At 47.2% G+C, this 20,167-nt stretch overlaps 1 protein-coding gene across 3 annotated transcripts in view; it reads right to left on the reverse strand.

Moving 5' to 3' along the window:
- Nucleotides 1–2,879: 2,879 nt before the first annotated feature.
- Nucleotides 2,880–20,167, reverse strand: part of LOC139057302 (solute carrier organic anion transporter family member 4A1-like) — a 51,094-nt gene continuing 33,806 nt past the window's right edge. For all 3 annotated transcript variants that reach the window (XM_070535250.1, XM_070535251.1, XM_070535252.1), the window contains 5 exons: nucleotides 18,775–18,922; nucleotides 14,498–14,691; nucleotides 8,890–8,954; nucleotides 4,417–4,715; nucleotides 2,880–2,990 (listed from right to left, as the gene is read on the reverse strand). In XM_070535250.1, the coding sequence (XP_070391351.1) occupies nucleotides 4,480–4,715; nucleotides 8,890–8,954; nucleotides 14,498–14,691; nucleotides 18,775–18,922 (643 nt within the window). In that variant the 3' untranslated portion in view covers nucleotides 2,880–2,990; nucleotides 4,417–4,479. The remainder of the gene's footprint in view (nucleotides 2,991–4,416; nucleotides 4,716–8,889; nucleotides 8,955–14,497; nucleotides 14,692–18,774; nucleotides 18,923–20,167) is intronic.

Below are 20,167 nucleotides of genomic sequence, written 5' to 3' on the forward strand. Positions count from 1 at the left end.
GCTTCCTCCGAAGACGGAGTGTAGATTGATGCACAGGTGACCAGCTTTTCTAGCCCGGTGACCACGACTGTTGCCCTCGTGGAGCGTTTCGATAGAGAGGCGTCTGTATATAAAACAGTGTCGTCTTCCTCCAGGGTCCTGGAGATGGCTCTTGCGCGGGCGTCGCGTCGTCCGGCATGCCTTGTGGGGTTCGTGTTGCGTGGTAGTGGTTTGCATTCCAACTTCTCACGCAGCTTTTCGGGTAATTGGTCGTGGCGGGTGTAGTGCGATTCTTGCCATCCTAGCTTGCGGAGGACGCTTCTGCCCGCCTTGGTCTGGCTAAGGCGTACCCTTTGATTGGATAGGTGGGCTTCTACGAGCTCGGCTACTGTGTTGTGGACTCCCATTTGAAGTAATTTTGTCGTGGATGAATTTATGGGAATACCCAGGGCCTGCTTCGTGGCTTTCCTGATTATTGCGTCAAGTAGTAAGACGTCCTTCTTGAGGAGCTGCAGGTACGGCGCCGCGTAGACGATTCGTGATATAACAAAGGCCTCAACGAGGCGCAAGGTGTCCGATTCCTTCAGACCCCTCCGCCTGTTGGCCACTCGTCTGATCATGTTCAAGATTTGGTCTGACGTGAGCTTAATTTTTCTAATCATGGCTGTTGCCTTGCCGTCTGCCTGGATCAGGAGGCCCAGGATCCTGAGTTGTGGTACCGGGAGGATCCGGTTCCCTTCCAAAGTGATTTCTATATTTTCTGCTTGGGTACTTGATGCACGTGGTCTGACAACGGTCAGCTCCGATTTTTGAGGCGAACAGCAAAGGCCACATGTCTTCACATAGCTGTTGATCGTGTCAGCCGCTTTTTGGAGCGTGTTTTCTATCCAGCCATCCGACCCTGCCCTCGCAGTCCAGAGCGGGCAAGTGCACTTACGGGGAGCGCACGTCGGTACTTTCTGTGACACTTTAGGCTACGCGGTGCTAAACGGGAAAACACAGCGCACTAGCAGCAAAAAAAAAGAAGGAAAAATGACGACAGTGTTTTTTATGAAGCGATAGCGCTATTTATAAAAATAGCGATAGCGCGTTTTATCAAGACTTCGATCAAAAGGAAAAAGAAAAACATGCCAGAAGTAATCGTTTTACCTTTTTTGTAAACAAAAACAAACTTATTCTAATTTTTCTCAACAAAAATGAAAAAGCTTTCTGTTTTTAAGAGTGTTGCAAGTCAATGCCGTTCAAGACGGATGACTATAGCCAATCCAGAACAACATGGCGGCGCGCGACGAGGCGGCATTTGATCCTGCTAGAACAGAGTATCAGCGAGTTCTGTTCTGATCATTTTGTTAAAAGCTGTTCAACAACTAGAATGAACTTCTGTCTCCTTTTTTTTTTATTCACAACATTTTGTACCAATGAAACTGCTGGCGGCGAGGCTATGTGCATTCGGCCAGCAAAGTCGTTCCGTGAACGCACTCGGTAAGTGAAACTTGCGACGTTTAGATTTGGCAGAGTGCATTTAAACCAAATGGCGCTCTCCGTAAGTGCACCTAATTTGGCCGCTGGAGAGGTGGTATTACGTGGCCAAGTTTGTGTCGCTTTTTATGCCTCCCCCAACAACACATACCTTTTTTCGGTACTCCCGCTTGTAGAAAGCGTGAATAGCGATCTCCAAGAGTGATAACACGGAGGTGTGCTGCTTGCGCCGCCAGAACGCGCCAAAGACAACGCCGAGGAGCTCAAAAACAAGAAAACTCGAAAATTCCGTCTTCCGAATGACTGAAAGCAGGCTTTGCAACCACGCACTTTTATGAGTGCGAGTAGAACGCATTTTTGGAGCGTCTCATGGTCTGGCTAGGATCTTGTTTTGTGGCCACCTCTGTGTACGTGGTTACCATCGCTTCGGCTGAGGCCAAGTTGTGTCTAAAACCTGCTGTCGCCCATGTATTTGTGCATTTGAAGTGCACGGAATCGGGCCCGGGAATGGAGGAATGCTTGGAAATAAATCTTTTTCGTCGTATTTTATGTATGGTATTGTTTGAGATGAGCTGGGTATTTTCTACGCCATGCTTGTAAAAGCGAATTGCTTTTGTTCTTAATCTCGCCCATTCAGCACTTTCGCACGTTTCGCCTCTACACGCAGTTTGCCTGTAAGGTGCAAATAACAACATGACATGGTAGTTTACTTTTTTCAGCTGAATCCGTCCGGGAAAGCTTCGTACGGGTACTACTGCTGCTAACCTGGTGCCATAACATTAGATGTACGCACCGAAAGCCCGGAATGAGCATTTACGTACAGCAAAATAAACATTTACTCATTTCACAAGGCATTGTGAGTCTACTTTATGAAATTGCACGTTGTACAGAGGACAGATTCCGAGATCACCGAGATTATTTTCAGACCTACAGATCAATGTGCAGGAGGATCGAACACCAAACGATGCATGTACTACGTGTGGCTTCGCTCAACAACCAACGTCGCGCTGTTTAGAATACAACCAAACACAATAAAACCAAGTTGAGAAGGTAGGTTTGGGCCGCTAAAGCCTAGGCATACGCTGCTAACGATCTCAGGACTGTTCGCGTTCTTATTTGTTGCACTGTATTTTTACCGGAACAAATAAACATGGTGAAAATGTGCCCGAAGAAGCTTACAGCAACGATAGCTGTCGACATTGTTGAAGCAACTGTGCGCAATCTAATATGATGTTAAACACCAGCAAATATATTACACAGGACTGAAAAGAGGGCAAAGGGTAGGCATGGAAATTGCTGAGCCCCATTATCATGATAAACTAATTATTCTCACGATGAGCAGTTACTTCGGTGTTCGATGTTGTTGTTGACATAGGGTGTGAGTAGGTGTGCTACAACTTGACAAAATCAGGAGTATGAAATTCAAAGAAACCGCATCTTTTTACTTAGTCAAACGCAAAACGGGAGGTATGTGCGTTCTTTATTATGGTGCGTGACTGGAAAGGAGCGAACTGAGAGGCGGCACGTTCGACCTGCAAAAAACAACATAGAAAAAGTCTCTTTTCTGCACGATGCTTTTTATTTTAGCATAAGCAAGCTTGTGACATGAGTAAGTGCGATCTGAAAGATACAAGCAAGAATGAGCGCTGTGTGCGCGCACCTTTTCTTTTTGTTTGTGTGTGTGAGCACTTCTTATCCGACCATGAAGGACCAAGCTTTCACGTCACCCAAGCTTTCAACTTGACAAAAGCGTACGCATGGTTAGCCAATGTTGCACGCTAATTTCTGCCATATTCTAGAAATAATTTCATACAATAGCGGCATTGTACCAACAAAAGCTACGTTACGCGACAAAGGCATACTGAATAGGAGTCTTGGCCGTTACCGCCACCAACTATAATACGCTACCCATCTCGACTGCACCGAGTACTGAGTGAATCATTGCAACCCTCTTACACAGGTTAATTTCTCTTTTCTTCTTTTTGTTGAACTGCTATCGGGTCGGGCCTGTGCTTTGCAGGCAGCAAATAAAAAGAGGGCGCTCTGCCCCTGGGCACTGCTGAATTCTCTTGACGCTGATCTCGTGCCGTCAGGATCGAGTGCAAACGCTGCTGGGTCGGACCTTTTCTCAGTAAAGCTTCTGAGTCCACCTTCTAATGTGGTGTTTGCGTAATTGCGTAGTAGCCATGGGCACACATAGGGAAAGTCACATACACAAACGTTGAGAACATGCACCTAGACCTATGGTTCGACTCACGTGTGAACGCCCAATTATCGGCGAGCCCGTCCCGCGCACCATACCGGGACCGGGGCGAGGATTCCTAAAATATCTCGAGTGGAATCCCCAACTACAAACTCGCCGACTTTTTCTTTCCTAAGGACTGTTTGTGGATGATAAATCGCCTTTGCAATTATATTTACAAAGCAGTTTGCACGCAAGAACGGGTTCTTAAGAACAGGCATTCGCCAGCCAAACGTAATAGTATAAACATTCATGAAAGGTTATTGGACAATGACATGAAGCACTTCCGGATGAAAATAATCAGCAGTGCCCGAAGGTGAGTGGCCTCAGCCTGGAGTCAACGTTTGGACAAAGGGACGGACTGTGAAGTTTTGCTAACAGCACAAATGCAGGCCACAGGACAAAGTAACATCGGGACGTGACAAACATTGCTCTCTCTTGTCGACGTCACGTGTTACTTAACCATGCGACCTGCATTTGTGGTGTTGCCTAAGCAGCATGAAAATTCGTCAAACACCGCAATCCTCCACGCTTCTAAGGGAAAGCCAAGTCCCTTTGTCAAAGGATTGGCTTCAGCGACGTAGCTTGTTCGAACACCGCTGATCACTCCAAGTCTATATCTTCCTGTGAACCCTTGGTCTTGTTCGGATACCGAGCGAGAGCTTTTGTGAGCCCTTCCCCGGCACATGCAACGCATAGCAAGCACGCTTACTCACCCAGGTGTTTATTCGGTTCTGGCGGAATTTAACATTGGGAATGCCGCGTCAGCAGGCTTTCCGTCAAGCAGCTCGCCAGCCGCGTCGGCCGGAGCCGAAGTTTTCGCGGTACTTGATCAACGAGAGCGCGTACAGGAGGATGGAGAGCGTCTTCAGCAGGATGAACACGTTGAAGAGGTTGTGTGCCAGCAGCTTGTTGTTGTAGTAGAGACAAGAGCCGCTTCTGCCGCACGTCTTCTGCCAGACCAGGCAGCTACGGTCGATTACGTGGCCGAACAGCAAGGGCCCCGGAACGGACGCTGCGTGGCAAGTTGATTGACGTATGGTTAATGATGGGCGGGTTTGGGTTGGTCCCCTAAACTGTGTACCCAATCTTGCTACCACGACGACGCAGTCAAGACTGACCTGACGACTCTGCTCAGCTAACCAGCCACCAAAGCGGAATGCTTGTGTCCGAGAGGCAGGAAGGTCTTCCTTATTGTGCGCCGCTAAACCATTTGTGATCATTCCATTCCAAGTTACGTTAGAGTGGCAGAAAGCGGCCTGTGAGTACGCTTAGCCAACACTGAAGCGCCAATGGCAAACTGGCAATCAAACGAAAATCTCTGAACAAAGACGCAGAGATGCTATGCTGACAGGACCGAGTTAGGCAAATTACCAAGTTTGGTGCCAGTTCACGTAACTGCAGTTCGCGTCAGCAACGCCGTGAAGTGCAACAAAGGGTAGGGAACGCGTAGGCCAATCAGTAAACGAGAGTCGGCTGTGCGTTTCAGAGGAGAGAATAGGGCTCGCGCATTGTTCTCTGCTAATGGTTCCGTTAACGTTCCATGAAGTCGTGCGGATGGCGATCAGAGGAGAATAATAAGGATACCTGTCGGGTTATCTTTCTTGGTTGCTGACACGATGCATAGATTCCGCCGCAATGCTCAGAGTTGACGAGATGACATGCATCCGCCCTCAACATGCTAGAACATTGTGAAACTAAAGCATCCTGTATACATAAGCGAACGCGTCCATCGTGAAGCACGCTCTTTCGGCACTGCTAGACTACTGCAATGCGACGCACTTGAGAGCGCGACTCTGAGCCCCGCACTCACATTTTTTTTTCCCCTTGCCACGTTCGTCCTGTTTTTCTCTCCTTCATCTTTTTCTTCCCATTCCCCCTTCCCCGTGCAGTGCTGTTGAGGTGTCCTCCTGTGAGAGACAGTTACGGCGCTACACTCATATCTTCCGTCTCCTTTTCGAAAATCACTTCACACACACGGTAAGCAGTATTGAAAATTCCCTGGAAGACGATGACAGTGGCTGTAAGTACTTATCGGTAGGTCATCTTGTAATTTTTTTGTAGAGCAGGCATATCTACATGGACATATTGCGTGTCATGCACCTTCTGTGTGTCGTTGCGCCTGCGCTACAAGGAAAACAGGAAGATGCCCTGGAAGAGTTCAGTGCTGTTGGTGTCATCCACAAATAATTTTTGTGCCTCTGCCAAACTATACTTTCTTGTGCCACGTACATAGGTCCTATCCTGTCTACTACCGTGAATTCATGCACTGCGGATGCAGGCACTGCGCGAATCGGACTTGATGTCTTGATATTATCAGTTCATTCATTCGAGAACGTCGTGGGACGTCCGGATATCACGTGTTTCGCCATACTAAGGCCTTCCTGAATATCGCTCTAGAACCGCCGACATTCGCGCTAATTTTATTACGAGTGACTATTTCCAGATGAATATCCTGCACAATGTTAGCACCAATTAGCAACAATTAGCACCAAGTGCTGTGTAGGGTAGTGGGTTGCATGTGCTAAACAAATTAAATGGGTACTACTATGTTTTGTTTACATATCTTTTACCGCGTAAGAACCAGCGGTGCATTTATACTGGTGCCAGCCTAAATGCATTCTTCCATCATACGTGGCACGCTTGAGAGCACTGCAGTCACGGCGCTCAAGCGAGGATGTCACATGCTTTCTTTTTTCATATTTCGCGGGCTTCCTTTAGAACGTAGAAAAATGATTACGTGTAAGCAGAAAGTTAGAAGCTGCTGAATCGAACTTCTCCTAGAACGCTCCCCAACCGTTTTATTGGAAGTTATGCCCTAAGTTTAACACTTGCGAAGTTGGTTAATAATTTTGACTATGTGCAATTAAAGCGAAAGCAAAATGAGAGTGTGTGACTTGCTCTATGCAATAGCCAACATCATGCATTTGATCGCGTCCTCCTCAGGGCTCCGCATATTTTGAAACCTCGGATAAAATTAACTAGGACCACTTATATACACATTCACGTGCCTTCGTTTGCTCGGCCGCCAGGTCACTTTTCCGTACCACTTATTAGTTGCAAGGACATTGAAAGTAACGCACGGGATATGAGAAACGACGTAACGAAAGACTGGCGGATTGATTTGGACGGCCTATAGATTACCCCCTGGCATCGCCTGCTTCAACGCGACTGCAGCCTCGTCTGCTTCATTGCAGTTGCAACGTCGTGCACTTGGCTAAACTTTTTTTGTGCCAGATCCGCCTAACTAGACACGTTCTTTAGGGCTCGAGACATTGTATGAAAAAAATTGCCTTGGTTGAATGCGGTTAAAGCAAGTTTGTCGAGCTATAGCACGGTTGCGTATACTGGGAAAGTACACAGACGCTGCTCGGCGCTGTCAGCAACTACCGCATCTACAATTGCACCACAAGACAATAGAAAGACGTTGCTCGGCACGGCAGCAGTAGCGAGCGAATTCATGCTGCGCCTCGCTTCAACGCACGCCAACTAAGAGCCGATAGCACAGCGCATACGAAGCTCCAGCACTCGGCGCACTTTGTCCACATTGCAGATCTCATTCAAGATATGGGCGCCCACGCGGCGTACGCAGCAGCCGCCGGTACTGGCAGGCTAAGTCCCAGTTTCACCATGGCTGAGACTGAAAATCAGCCTGTCAGAACGAGGCGTTTTATGAGTGTACTGGGAGCAGTGGAGCTATCGTTCTAAAATACTAGACGACATCTAGTACGTTACGTTACACATTGTTTTTTTAAGGACGAGTATCATATTTGTGCCGCGCTCTACCATCACACATTGGGCTACAATTTTACCCTGCTTTGTCATCTCGATCGCCACGTGATTTTAGCAAACCACGATCGATATGAGCACAATAGAGTTATTTTCTATGTTTGGCAAGCTGCAAGCAGTCGCAAGGAAAGCGCTTGCCCCTGCGTGCTTACGTAAGAGTTCGACGTAAAGCAAGTATGAGCAGCATTTCAGTTACAGCGGACACACTCGGCAAGATAACCAATTAGTGGAAAAGTGCACTGTGCGCGAGATCGAAGCATTACATGTTGTATTGCGTGTACTGCCAGCTACGGGCGCTTTATTATTTTCTCCCTGGAAGTCAACGGAGAACACGCAATAATTTGCGTATCCATGTGCGACATAGCTTAATCGAGCACCAGCTCTGTTAGCAATGGCTGAACGTGCTTCTCATGGGGTGGAGCATGAGCAATAATTCTAGCAGTTCAAGAACCCACAGATTGCGCGAAAAAAAAAAAAAGGTCAAGCGAGGAATTGACGCGTGCGCAGTCGTGCTTCTGTGCACCCCAGTCATACGCTGCTTTCTCTTTTCGCGGTCACGAGTACTTCACTGCGGCTCATTCATGTGCACGAAAAACACAGGAGACAAAAACCGTGAAATTCCGTGTAGTATTGTTTATTTGCCGTAACGGAGCGATCGCAGCGCAAGTTACCAAGTCGACACGCGCACCTGAAAGCTTTCTGCTTGCCTTTCCTTTGTACCCAAAACTGCGTTTTGGGTACAAGTTGACATCTGCGGGCTTCCCGTTCGGAAAGTGAACGGAGCAGACACAAAACACAGACCGCCGAAGGGTCTTAAGCGGCTCTGTTACGCTTTTATCGCAGGCCCGCAACGCCGCGGGATGGCAAGACACACACTATCGCGTAGTTCACAGCAAAACGAATAACCACCGGAGCAAGATTGCTGGCAACGAAGTATTTTCTCTTTAAAGCCACTATGCTATATAGTGTCGTTTCTCGGGTGCCGCAGGAACCTGGTCCGCACTCCTAAAAAACAAAAACTCCTTGTCTGCACGAACGACAATCGCAGGGCTCTTGCATGAACAGCTTCTTCGTTAGCTGGCTCTCGGCGCAGCCAATGACGACACAGTGCCACTCGGACGAATAACCTCCGTACGTGCCGCTGGGAATATGCGTTAAGCACACGCCTAAAACGAAGAGTTCTACAGATGCGGCAAGAACACGTCTGAAAACGCCACGATCTGTGAACACGCATCTCAAGTGTAGCGCACTTTGTCCCGTCTCCCGCAGTCCTCAACAGAAGGCCGCACTTGGTTTCGAGAGTAGCAGCGCGGCTGACACTGGCGCTGCGAGGCTATGAAAAAGCTGGCCTATAGAAACGGGGACCGTGGTGATACACGGCTTCGACATCGTGTGCTCACCAAAGAGGCGGACGATGATCCACTTCACGGCCAACGCCAACGAGCGCTCCTTAGGAGTGACCACCCTGCGGAGACAGAGAGCGAATGGTGAGACTCACGACGCCTGCCGCATCATGTAGAAATGCGAAACTACCGGAGATATTGACGTAAAAAAAGAAAGAAGAAAAAAGGACACGTGATCTTTCTTTTCGGGGAATTTGGGCGCATTGAGAACAACACGTGACGAAGTGATGTGGCAGTAGAGCTATACGCAAATAATATTGAAGCCTCTGTTGAACGGCGTGCACTCAGCAGTGACATTGGCCAGTATTGACAGATAATTATGAAGTTGTAGAACTTCACAAAAAATAATAACAAATTCTGCGGTTTTACGTGCCAAAACCACAATCTGATTACGACGCACACCGTATAGGGAAGAGAGTGGGGGGGGGGGGAGCTCTGGATTAAGTTTGACAACCTGAGGGTCGTTAACGAGCACCTACATCGATGTCTACGAGGGTCTTTGCATTTCGCCACCCTCAAAAATGCGGCCGCCGCGGCCGAACCATCAACCTCGCGCTTGGGAGCACAATGTATACAGGGTTCTTAAGTTTTATGGAATGTTTGAAAATCGCCTGTGGCAGATTGAATAATTTGTGTCTTCGAGCTCGATTATTCGATGATGCGGACGTTACTAGCACGATAAATCCAAATGCGTGTTCATATAATTAATAAAGATTCATCAATTAACTTAATTAGCTATTCCAGGGCACATAGTGCAAATTACAGTTGTGGCCGGTGAACTTGCAAGAAGTACCCCTTGAAATGAATTTCCAGGATGACATCAGTTTAGGCGTATTATTTCCCAAAATGTGGAGCAAAATACATGGGCTTTCCAGTTACTTTTGTGTTTCTATGCATAAAACAGCGTTTGGTAAAATTGTAAGTGGAACAACAGCGTATCTTTACGGTGAGTTTGATAGCGCATATCTCCAAACTAGTGTCACTCTGTAAATTGATTCTAAGTGGATACGCCTGACAAACTGACTGGCTACAATTCGTAAATTCAAATGTGTGCCGTAAATTAAGAAGTTAACTAGTGAATTTTCGTTAACTCGTTGAATGGGTGTTTCGACTTTTCGTGCAACTAATGCCCGCCTCCCTGAACAATCCAGCTCAAGGACTAGAATTGTGCTATCTGCAACAGGCAATTTTTAAAGATTCTATAAAACTTAGATATGATCACCCCGTATAGCCACTAAGCTACACAGCTGCGGGCGCATGTAAACGCTGGTGTATAGCATTGAAGGAGTGAGGGATGGTGAGACGGGTGCCACCGTGTGCTCTCCAGTCACAGGCGGAACGCTAGAATAATGTTCTGGCTTCTTGCGGACTGAGGAGGTTGCACCACATGTAAACACCGTCGCATAAGTATTAGCCCTATGTGCTAATAAATGTGATACGCTTCTGTCGCATTCATCTAAACGCTGTCATAGCCACCGAATTGGAGGTGTATAGGCAGCACCTCATTGTGAATTGCGAGGGAAGTGCTTAATTGCCAGAATTTTGTCCCAGCAATAGAAGAGGCACGGCAGAAGCAACGCAGACAGGTGCAGACCGAATTGCGCTTATGGTTATCCTGCTTCTGCCGTCAGCCTCGTTTGGCTGCGCCACGATTCTGGTAATGAAGCATACGCCAACTAGCCTGGCAGTGTGTTTTATTGAGAGGAGTGCTTGTCTTGTTTTAATTTCATGCTCCAATCCTCATGTTTTCGTAGTTGTGATTCAAAATCTTCATGACATGAAGGCAAGTTTCTTTTTTGAAGGAGGTTATGTTATCCCATCATAGTTTCCTTGCATCGTGCTCTCAAAGCTGTGTGCCTGAGGCGTACGGCATTTGAAGCTTATTTATTCACATTTAGCGCCGACCTTCGCTATTACCCTGGCGTACAGCGTATCGTGCTCATCCTTGACAAAATTTTACAGCGACGCTGTTAGCCTCTAGTTGGTCGGAATTTTTCGTGTCCGCCAGAAAAAAAGTGCACATCTCCTTCGGAATTGGGCGTACAACACAGCACTCAGTATTTATTCAAATTAACAAAAACACAAAACAAGTGTCAAAGCCGCATTATGGATGATAAGGCGCCTGTGGACAATGTGAAGCACGTTCCTTCTCCCCGCGTGTCTCCCGGTAAAGATTACGGTTGTATAAGCTGCTCCGGAGAGAAAGGGGCAACAGAAGCATCAAATCAGTGCGTGACGTCACCAAACTTCACATATAAGAGGGAGAATTGCCTAGCAACTCCTTCAGTTCATTGCAAGATCGCTGTGGGTAGACCACGCAAAGTTAAGACTCCAGAAGAGCAGCGTGAATACGATAAGCGTCGAAGTGTGCAAAATCGTAATGCTATACAACGGTGTCGTGCTAAGACTAGGCTGAACGATAAAACATTTCATATCCCCATCGACGGCATTTGAGAGGTTTTCTAACAGCTTCGCTGGCCGTTCACTTTCGCAGGGTCGGCATGGCGAGTCAATTTTGTCGTTCAGTAGTCTGAGCGGTCGCTGGAAAATAAAGCAGTGTTTGGACATCGCACTCACCAAATTGGCTGTCCTTCTTAGTGGGCTTAAAATAACCGTGAAAGCAAAGGACACTCAACAGGCCACCACGTTAAAATACGGTAAGATGCTCAAGATTGCGAGAAGGTATTCTGTCGTTCGTACATGAACACGTCGCTGAGCGGAGAAGGTTTGTTAAAGTGTTCCCTGAAGTATTTACCAGCACCAACAGATTTGTTTACAATATCAGAAAAAGAAACTTCTTATTTCAAAAAGCACCGGTTCCTTTCAAGTTTCATTGTCCAGGGAAAAAAAAGGCCCAGTAAAAAACAATCTTTTTACCCATTTTTTCTATGGGGGTGGGGGAGGAGGGGGCGTTCAGTGGCTTCTCTGTATTACATGGTGCCTACTATAGGCACATTCAGCTCGCGATATATCCGTCCCTGCTTCGTGCTAAAAAAGTGTCCCCATTGTCGATCCTTAACGCACGATGACGTAAAATAAGAACAAAATATTGAATACAAAGTCGCTGTTTGGTCAGAAAGGCGGAGCATCGATTGCTATAGCAAATTAGCAGACAGCTAAACGAAGTAAGAACAGTACTTTTATCGGCCGTATCAACTCGTAAGCATTCCCTTGCTAAATAAATTAACAAGCACGCTGTTAGCACGCACAGCAAACATGAACAAATCACACTGGATGACCGCGGGCACTCGCTGTCAAAACGCTGTCGTGAGGAAACGCGGCAGCAGCAGCAAGCGAAGTGATGTTGGCGCTGTCTGTCGCTTCAACGCAAAGTGAGCACCTAGAACAGGCATCACGCACTGAGATACGAGGCGCCGACGCACCTAGACTCTGCCCCAAAGGCAGATCGCTCTCAAGATACGGCCCCGCGACCGTGCGCAGCCGCCACATGCGCAGTTGCAGCCGGAGTATAACCACCCCTAGAGACAGACGTTGCAGTGCGTTTGGATGCAAAAACGACGAAGCCAACTGGACGCATGGCCACACCCCACTCAATCGGCTCTGCCGGAGTTGTCGGGCAGCGTTACGGCTTCCGTTGCTGGCATGAGCGTTGCGCGCACACGCGTTAGGTGTTCCCGCTGAGCGGCCGTGGGCATACCACACCGGTCTGAGCGCAGCGAATACAGCCACGAAGAATATTCTCTGGTACTGAAGGGGAAACTATAGTAACAAAGCTTGTGCATGAGCGCTCCTGTATACAAAGTCCAACATTTTCATTCGCGTTAGTTTAATCTGGGGAGGAGAAAACAAACCTTTCATTTACAACAGCAAAATAATCCAAACTAAATGTTAAACTTCCCCTATTCTTCTTTCTCCTTTTTTTCTTCTACCGTTTGAGCAAAAACAAAACCATCGCAAGCGGAGCTACGCTCAGTCAGTATGCGTTCCAAAGAACCTCTGTGAAACGTCGCCGGAATTCTTGGCCCACTAACAAGTTTGCAGAAGGTCCGCCCCATAGCTTTTCCTTTTTCTCTGCCACAGAAGGTTGTCCCCAAGCATAGTCAACATCGAGCTAAATCTATTCAATCCTCTCTTCGTACGCCGACGAATTCCAACAACCGTTTTCCGCCTGGTAGCTGCCAGGGCGCTGTCCCTGCTGCCCTATCACGATAGTCTCGAACCGGATGGGCTGAGCGCATACTCCGGAACTCAGCAGCCGGCCTCCATCTTCCCTGAGCTGCCAAGACGCGTTCGCGTGCATGTAGCCTGTGTGGGTTACCGGGTGTTCAATGTGTAAATATGTCTGTGCCTGCAACATCCAAGTACAGATCATCGGGACGTCACTGCGTCATATATGGATGTGCAAATAACCAGCGAAAACGAAGCAAATTGCAGAGCACCGTTTGCGACGAACACAATGTAAGTCGAGAGCTGTGCCGTTGTGGCATATTCAGCCGTGCAAGTCCTTTTGTCTCTGTATGCGTGTATTTGTGCTTGTCTCTCTATGTGTATGTGTCTGTCTACGGGCCTCGATTACAGAAAGGCCTGAGGTGGGCTTCGTACAGCAGCTCGCCATAGAACTCCGCACCTCATTTACAAGTAAATGCAGCGAAAGTTTTCGCACAGCTACAAAGTTATGACGCTCATCGCAATCGAGCTCATGCGTAACAGATTGAATCCCATGCACTGGCGTTAGTGGCCACGAAGTGTCGCAATACCTTTCAGCAACTATTCGGAGCCTTTACGTGCGAAAGCTGGTTTGCGTTGCTTATCGTTACTACTGGCCAGAGGGCAAGAGCGGCGATGTTTGTTGAAAAAGTATGCACACATTGCACAGTAGATCGGACACGCCTGAACTAATGTTAATTCATTCTTCCGCCGTCCCGAGACAAAAACGGACACATGTGGGCATCCGCGCACGTGCGCTACGCTTACTCGAACCTACGGCATGCCGCCTGTTTTTAAGGTGCGGGCCGCGAGATTTTTCCAGGCACTACAACGCGGGGGTAAAGTATATCGCGTACTGCAAGGCTTTTACTAGTTCATGACGTATTGTCAGACGTGCAAATCAAAATGTAATAGCCGCAGAACCAATGTTTCCGCATGCAAAGGTAACACGGACTTACCCGAACGATCCGCTCCGCCTGCGGTCGTTGCGCTTGCTACAGCCATTCCGATTTGCAGCACAATCTCGCCGAGAAGCTGAAGTTCAATAACTAAATTCGCTAGCTAAAATTCACCATCCCATCCGTCGTGAAAACTTCAAAGAAATGTCAAAGCGCAAGCGCTGCGTCTACCTGCGGTCGCACCGCTTGGCAGCTCGGATCCGTTGGAGCAGCAGGTGGCGCAACCTCGCTCTGAAAATGGCGCCACTCGATTTTTTTCTGTGTTCTTGTGTGTAGGTTGAAGCACTGTAGCAATTGCATTGCGTGGTGCGTTGCGCCACGTTGGCCTCCGCGCATTGTTAGAAAGAGGTGCGAGGAACACGACTGCAGCCCTAAACCTTGTTACCGCTTTGAAGCGCTTCGTGTGCGTGAGAATGTGGCAATTTTTTTTAAATGTCTAGCGGGGGTGATATATACTGTAAGGATCAACCGGCCACTACCTGAGCAAAGCGGAGGCGAGAGGCGCCAAGTTGAGGAAGTTGGAAAAGAGCGCGAGGAACATTCCGATCGTGAAGTAGGGCAGGAGAGTGCAGCCCGTGTTGCACTTCTTGCGGCGCGCTTGCACGTTGATGACGCTGCTGTTCGGCAGCATCTCCGGAACGCTCTGCGTGATGCAGCTGCAGTTGGTGTACACCTGGCGGGAAAAAAGCGAGCACACGGTACGAGTCACTCCGGGGCCAAGGAAGGCAATCTTAAGGCACTTCGGGCAGCCACGCAAGGCCGGAGCGAAATGCGCACTGTTGTCGTCCGAGTGGCAGCGTCCATTATATTGTGGCCAGAATTACGCACTCATTTCAAACCGTCTTATTCTGTGCTATCGTTTTCACAGTGAAGCTGGAAGTGGCTAACCGATTCAAAAGTACGTCTGTCAGTCGCCTGTAAGCGTCGGAAACTCCTCTGGCGCATGCGCCCATGCGCATGCGCGAAAAATATAAGAGAGTAAAAGAGAGCCGCGATTAGCCAACACCACTTACAACAACATCACTGTGCTTGTTTATTCTGATCCGCGACATCACCTACCTGCCCATCACCGACATCGACACCTACCACGACAACACCGGGACATGCTACCTGTCCCGCCATTTCCATTGTCAAGGCTGGCGTGATGAAAGCGGTGACGTCAAAATCCCTGTTGCTTACTCGGGAGCATCCACACTAGATTCTATGGCAGTCGGGCCGGGTAACATGACGTCGGAGTGAAAGGGCCTTGTGCTATCTAGGTGGTGTTGGATTGGCTGCGGCAGTAGTGAAGTCGTTGCTATCCGTCGCAGCTCAGTGCGTGCTTAGCAGTTTTCTCCGGCTCAGAAATCCGTGGGCCATGCGTCATGCGTACTCGTGAAGAGCACGCAGCTTTCGTTAAGCAACGCCGCGCGCAGAACCGGGAACGAGCTCGTCTATGCCGTGGCGACGTTGCAGCCCGTCTACAAGGACAGGCTCCTGCAGCCGAGCGCAAGCAGCAACTGCATACCGAGGATTTGGCAGCCTACCAAGCCGTCGTTTAATGAACCGTCAGGATTTTAAATGGAATGATAAACACCGAAACCACACGTTTCAGCTGCGCTGCTTAGCCATCTGTACGGAATACTTGGGCGGTGATCTTTTGTTCTTTCTTTTCTTTTTTTCTTCTTTTGAGCACTGCGCGTGACTGTGATTGCTGCAAACAAAAAATCGTTGGTGACCTTTTTTCGCTGCTGTTAATCCAGAATGTTGTCTTTGTAAAGTGATGGCGATTTGTTATGCCACAGCGTTGTTAATATGTTCTGCACTCTTGCTACTGATTATGTCTATATGGCATCGAGCTGTGAGGCTGCTACTTATGGGGGCATGTGGCTTCGTCAAGCTGTCTATCTCGGAAGTGCTTTCCCGCTGGTTATTTCTACATGGAGTAACGCGACGGTGCGTGCTAGAAGATGGTAGACATTGCGGTACTCGCTGGAGTTAATGTAGATAAAAAATGTCTATAGATATTTCGGTGGGATTTCGAAATAAGTATCTTAAATCTAACCGCTCACGTACATACTCCTCAGACTCGCATCGGCACATGCTCCAGCGCTCGTGCGTCTGCAAGAAGCGGTGTACGGTAAGAAAAGCAGCGCAGAAGGATGTCTACATCCTCCCGCACTGAGATTGCAATGAGTGCAATGAAAAAGAAAGCGGACGATGGGACGAAAATTCGCGTAACTTTAGAAATAGTCCCAATGTACAGAGGCATACCGTGTGTCCCAGCTAGTGTTAGTCAAGGTGTTCAGCCAAAAAAAAGAAAGGAAATATTAAAAACAAATAAAAAGAAGTATGGTGCGAGATATACTGTGCAGAGCTATGGTGTTTGGACTGACGACGAAATACGGTAGGTCCTAAAATTGCATCTTGCACCGTATTTTTCAAATATATTTTTTCGTTGAACAGCTTGGCGAACGTCGGCTGGGACACCCTATGTACACCCGGCCACAAAATATTACGGACCATGAAATCTGAGAAAAAGCTGAATATATCTGCAGCCTCGCAACGCGCCCTGGTATTTGCATTTCGGGCCTCGACTAGAATATGGTAACAACAATGTCGTATATATACAGTTTTACTGGCTACTGCTACAGGCTGCTCCGGAATTAAACGTTTTCTGAGATCCCGTGGTCCGTAAAGTTTTGTGGCCGGATGTACTTCATCGCCCGGCGCAGCACTGTCCATGTGCACGCACATGCGTGCCGAAACACGGTAGGACGTGCGGGTATGCTGTACTTTCGTTGGTAACTACGCGCTCGACACAGATAGAAACACAAGCTTTCCATTTAGCAGTGGAAGGTATACCACGTCTTGTTTATTTGTCGGGCAGGAATGTAGTCGCTGTGCCGCAAATCACGTTGCATAAGGTGACCATTTTTACTATATCGCCTCACGAAAGCTTCGATTCAGAATGATTCCAAGATGTGCACTGAATTGGCATGTTTTTATTTTGTCCTCAGAATCGCAAATACCTTCCCCCAAGTGCCACTGAACGGTCCGTTAGAAGGTCTCTCGCCACTAAAATGTACTTCAGCTTCCTTCGCTGCAGCATGCGATCTCACGTGACAAAACATCGATATCACGGGTTTCACAGGGGTTATACTTTCCGTTTTCCTTTTATTGCGACAGCAACTATATGGGCACTCGAAGTGAATTCTTGCCGCCGTCGACGCCGTGAGGTTTCCTATATATTTAGGTATGCGTGTACTTTGTGCCACGCCATGCTCTATGACGTGCGGTATGTGCAGGTTACATTGCCACATCCTACTGCCACTAAAGTTGCTCATACCGCGTCTTACATTCTTCTCAGAATTATTCCTCTGAATATTGAGAACGGCAGTTGACAAACAAATGACATGAAACAAAACGCGTACAGGGCATGCTTTTTATCTTAAACCTTCTCAGTCTTAAATATTATAAGTGCGAAACAATAACACAGCTCAGACATGAAAATTATGTAGTTTTATTGGCGCGGCTGTGCACTACCTCCGGTATCGGCCCATGAAAATGGTTTGGAACGTATACGACACCGAAAAGTGATGGTAAAGCCGCTAAGAAAGACGTTGACTTTCACCAATAAACATATATGAAATTTTCCGATGGCAGGATCCAAACACAGGATATCTAGCAGAACAGCTCGTTTTTAGTTAGTCAGCTTACGTTTACTTAGATGCATACTGGCACTACAGCTGCGAGTATTGTTTCGCCTATTACTCTAGCATGCCGCTATCGCATTAATTGCTCCGCCTTTATGGCGAAACTGCGATATTTTGTTTCCTCGCTTTTCTTGTATGGCAGCGCCAACAATCCATTTCTCCTTTGTTAAAAACGAGCTTTTTCCGAACGAATGCGGCGCGTATTTTTCGGTGTTTCTTTTTCGAATTCTAGCTTAAAGCCTTGAGTCTCGTGAATGCGAGCACGGCTTCTGGTGTTGCTTTACAGAATGCGGAGAAGTGCATTCCTGTTTTCAACCTTATAAAGTAGATGTAATAGACACATGTGTACAGGAATCGCGGCTAACATTGCTTACTGGACTGTATATAGCGATCATGATGATGTTGCATGCACGAACAAGGGTGATATGCTTCCTGTTTATAAGCAATTTATAGTTAACATCTTGTAAAAAAACAACATTTTTAAGTTAATTAATGTCGCGAATGCCAATGAGAGAATGGTACGGTTGATGGACAAACATTCTTATACCTAACATTCATTCCAATTACGGCAAAAGAAGTCGTGTATTCTATATTCATCTTTATTTCAATAAGATGAAAATAGGCCAGATGGTATCTTTTGATAGGATTAAGAAACATTTACTTCGTTTGTCAAAGAACTGCTAATCCATAAACACGAACACCCCCTTTTATTTAACCTTGTAATTGTCCAAATCAAAGCATTCGCAAGTGGATACTGCGCGGATGCTTAATGAATATATGTAATGTTGTATTAATGTATTGCTTTTTGTGTTCATAAATACTGAGTATTTAATTTTCTTTTCTTTCTTAGATTATTTGTTTAGTGCTAACACAATGGGCACGTACGTACATTGTTGGCTATGTACTGCACATACATACACACAAGCACTTGTGCTTATACGGACTGGCTATTATATTGCATTGAGCGTTTTTTTGAAGATAGATTGATCGATTGACGACTGATTGATTGATTGATTGATTGATTGATTGATTGATTGATTGATTGATTGATTGATTCTTACCCTTGCTTTTCCCGTTGCCAGACGTGTTTCGCATCCCGCCAGGCAGGGAGAAAAAAACACGATTCCATCCACAGAGCAGACTGGGTTGTACACGCTGGACAGGCAGTTGCAATGCTTGTTGCACGTAAACCCGAAAGGATTGGAGTCGCTGCGCAAACGAAAGGTCAGTCAGTCAAGATCTCTCAGTTCTGCGGAAATCTGTAGCAAGATGTACATCTAAGGGCTGGGAATAGCCTCTTCACTTCGCATGTCTTCCACCAGGTTATAACTTCTTATCGATGCCTTAATTTATTAAATACTTCCCTAAAGCGGCTTCGATGGTTTCAGACAGAAGGTCTCAGCGCCTTGCTGTTCATTTGCGTAACCTGTAGCACCACGCTGGCTTCCAGCGAGTGCAGCAGGATTCTTAAATGGCCCCTGAGACGCTTCTTGAACGTAGTAAAAAGAACAATGCCGATATGTTAACGAGGCTTCTATGAAGATGCGAGCCAAATATTATTACACTACATGCAGCTGGGAATTCACGATCCCGGGTTCAATGCAGTGATCGCATCCACAATGTCGTCATCGAAAGGCGTTGGCCGGCCAGCGCTACTGGATGACTTTGTGATCGCGAGAACACTCTCAGTAATACGTAATTGCCAGTTTTGAGCTAAATAAATGAGGAATATTTGTGTATGCGGCCCCAAAAAGACCTTATCACTTCGGCTCCTGCGCGTGGCCTCGCAGGTGGCAGCGGCGTGCTGCGTAGGGTAGTCAACCGCGGCCGTCACGTGGTGCCACTAAGAGCCCTATTCGCCGACACGACACTCAACTTCTTGGCGGGGGTTTTGCCTTCTCGGCTTCTCCGCTGTGTAGCTTCCCGCGCGCTAGCGGAGACGGAAAGACAGAGAAAGCTGGGTACTGGTGCGATAGCTCCACTTACAGCATAAGGATTCGTAACATTTTGGTGGCACGAAATTCGTAGGACCACGTACGTTAACGGAGATCCTATTCTAGGATTAGCTAGAAAAGAGCTTCAGGCCCCTTTTAAGCGCAGCATACACCATTTTTTCGAAAATGCGTTTAAAGTTTCCTGATATATAGAGAAGATACTATGCTTCAGGTAGTTTTCTTGACATTGTTTTTACCACAGAGGCATACATTATAATATGACTCGTGGTAGACATTGGACAACTATGAAAATTCGACAAGTTACCCTTTGAACGGAGAAAGTTAGACGATTAATCGCAACGAAAGACTTGAAGCCCGTCATCCGTGTCCCGTCACAAGTGGTCGTAAAATTTTTAGAAGTGATGACGCTACTAATATTGGGAGCGTAATAAATTTCAGCGACTTTCACCCAGAATACTGAAACCTAACTATCCAAAAATCACAACTGCGAGGTCCTTAC

This window comes from Dermacentor albipictus, chromosome 3 (assembly GCF_038994185.2).
Source record: "Dermacentor albipictus isolate Rhodes 1998 colony chromosome 3, USDA_Dalb.pri_finalv2, whole genome shotgun sequence".
NCBI classification, from domain to species: Eukaryota; Metazoa; Arthropoda; class Arachnida; order Ixodida; family Ixodidae; genus Dermacentor; species Dermacentor albipictus.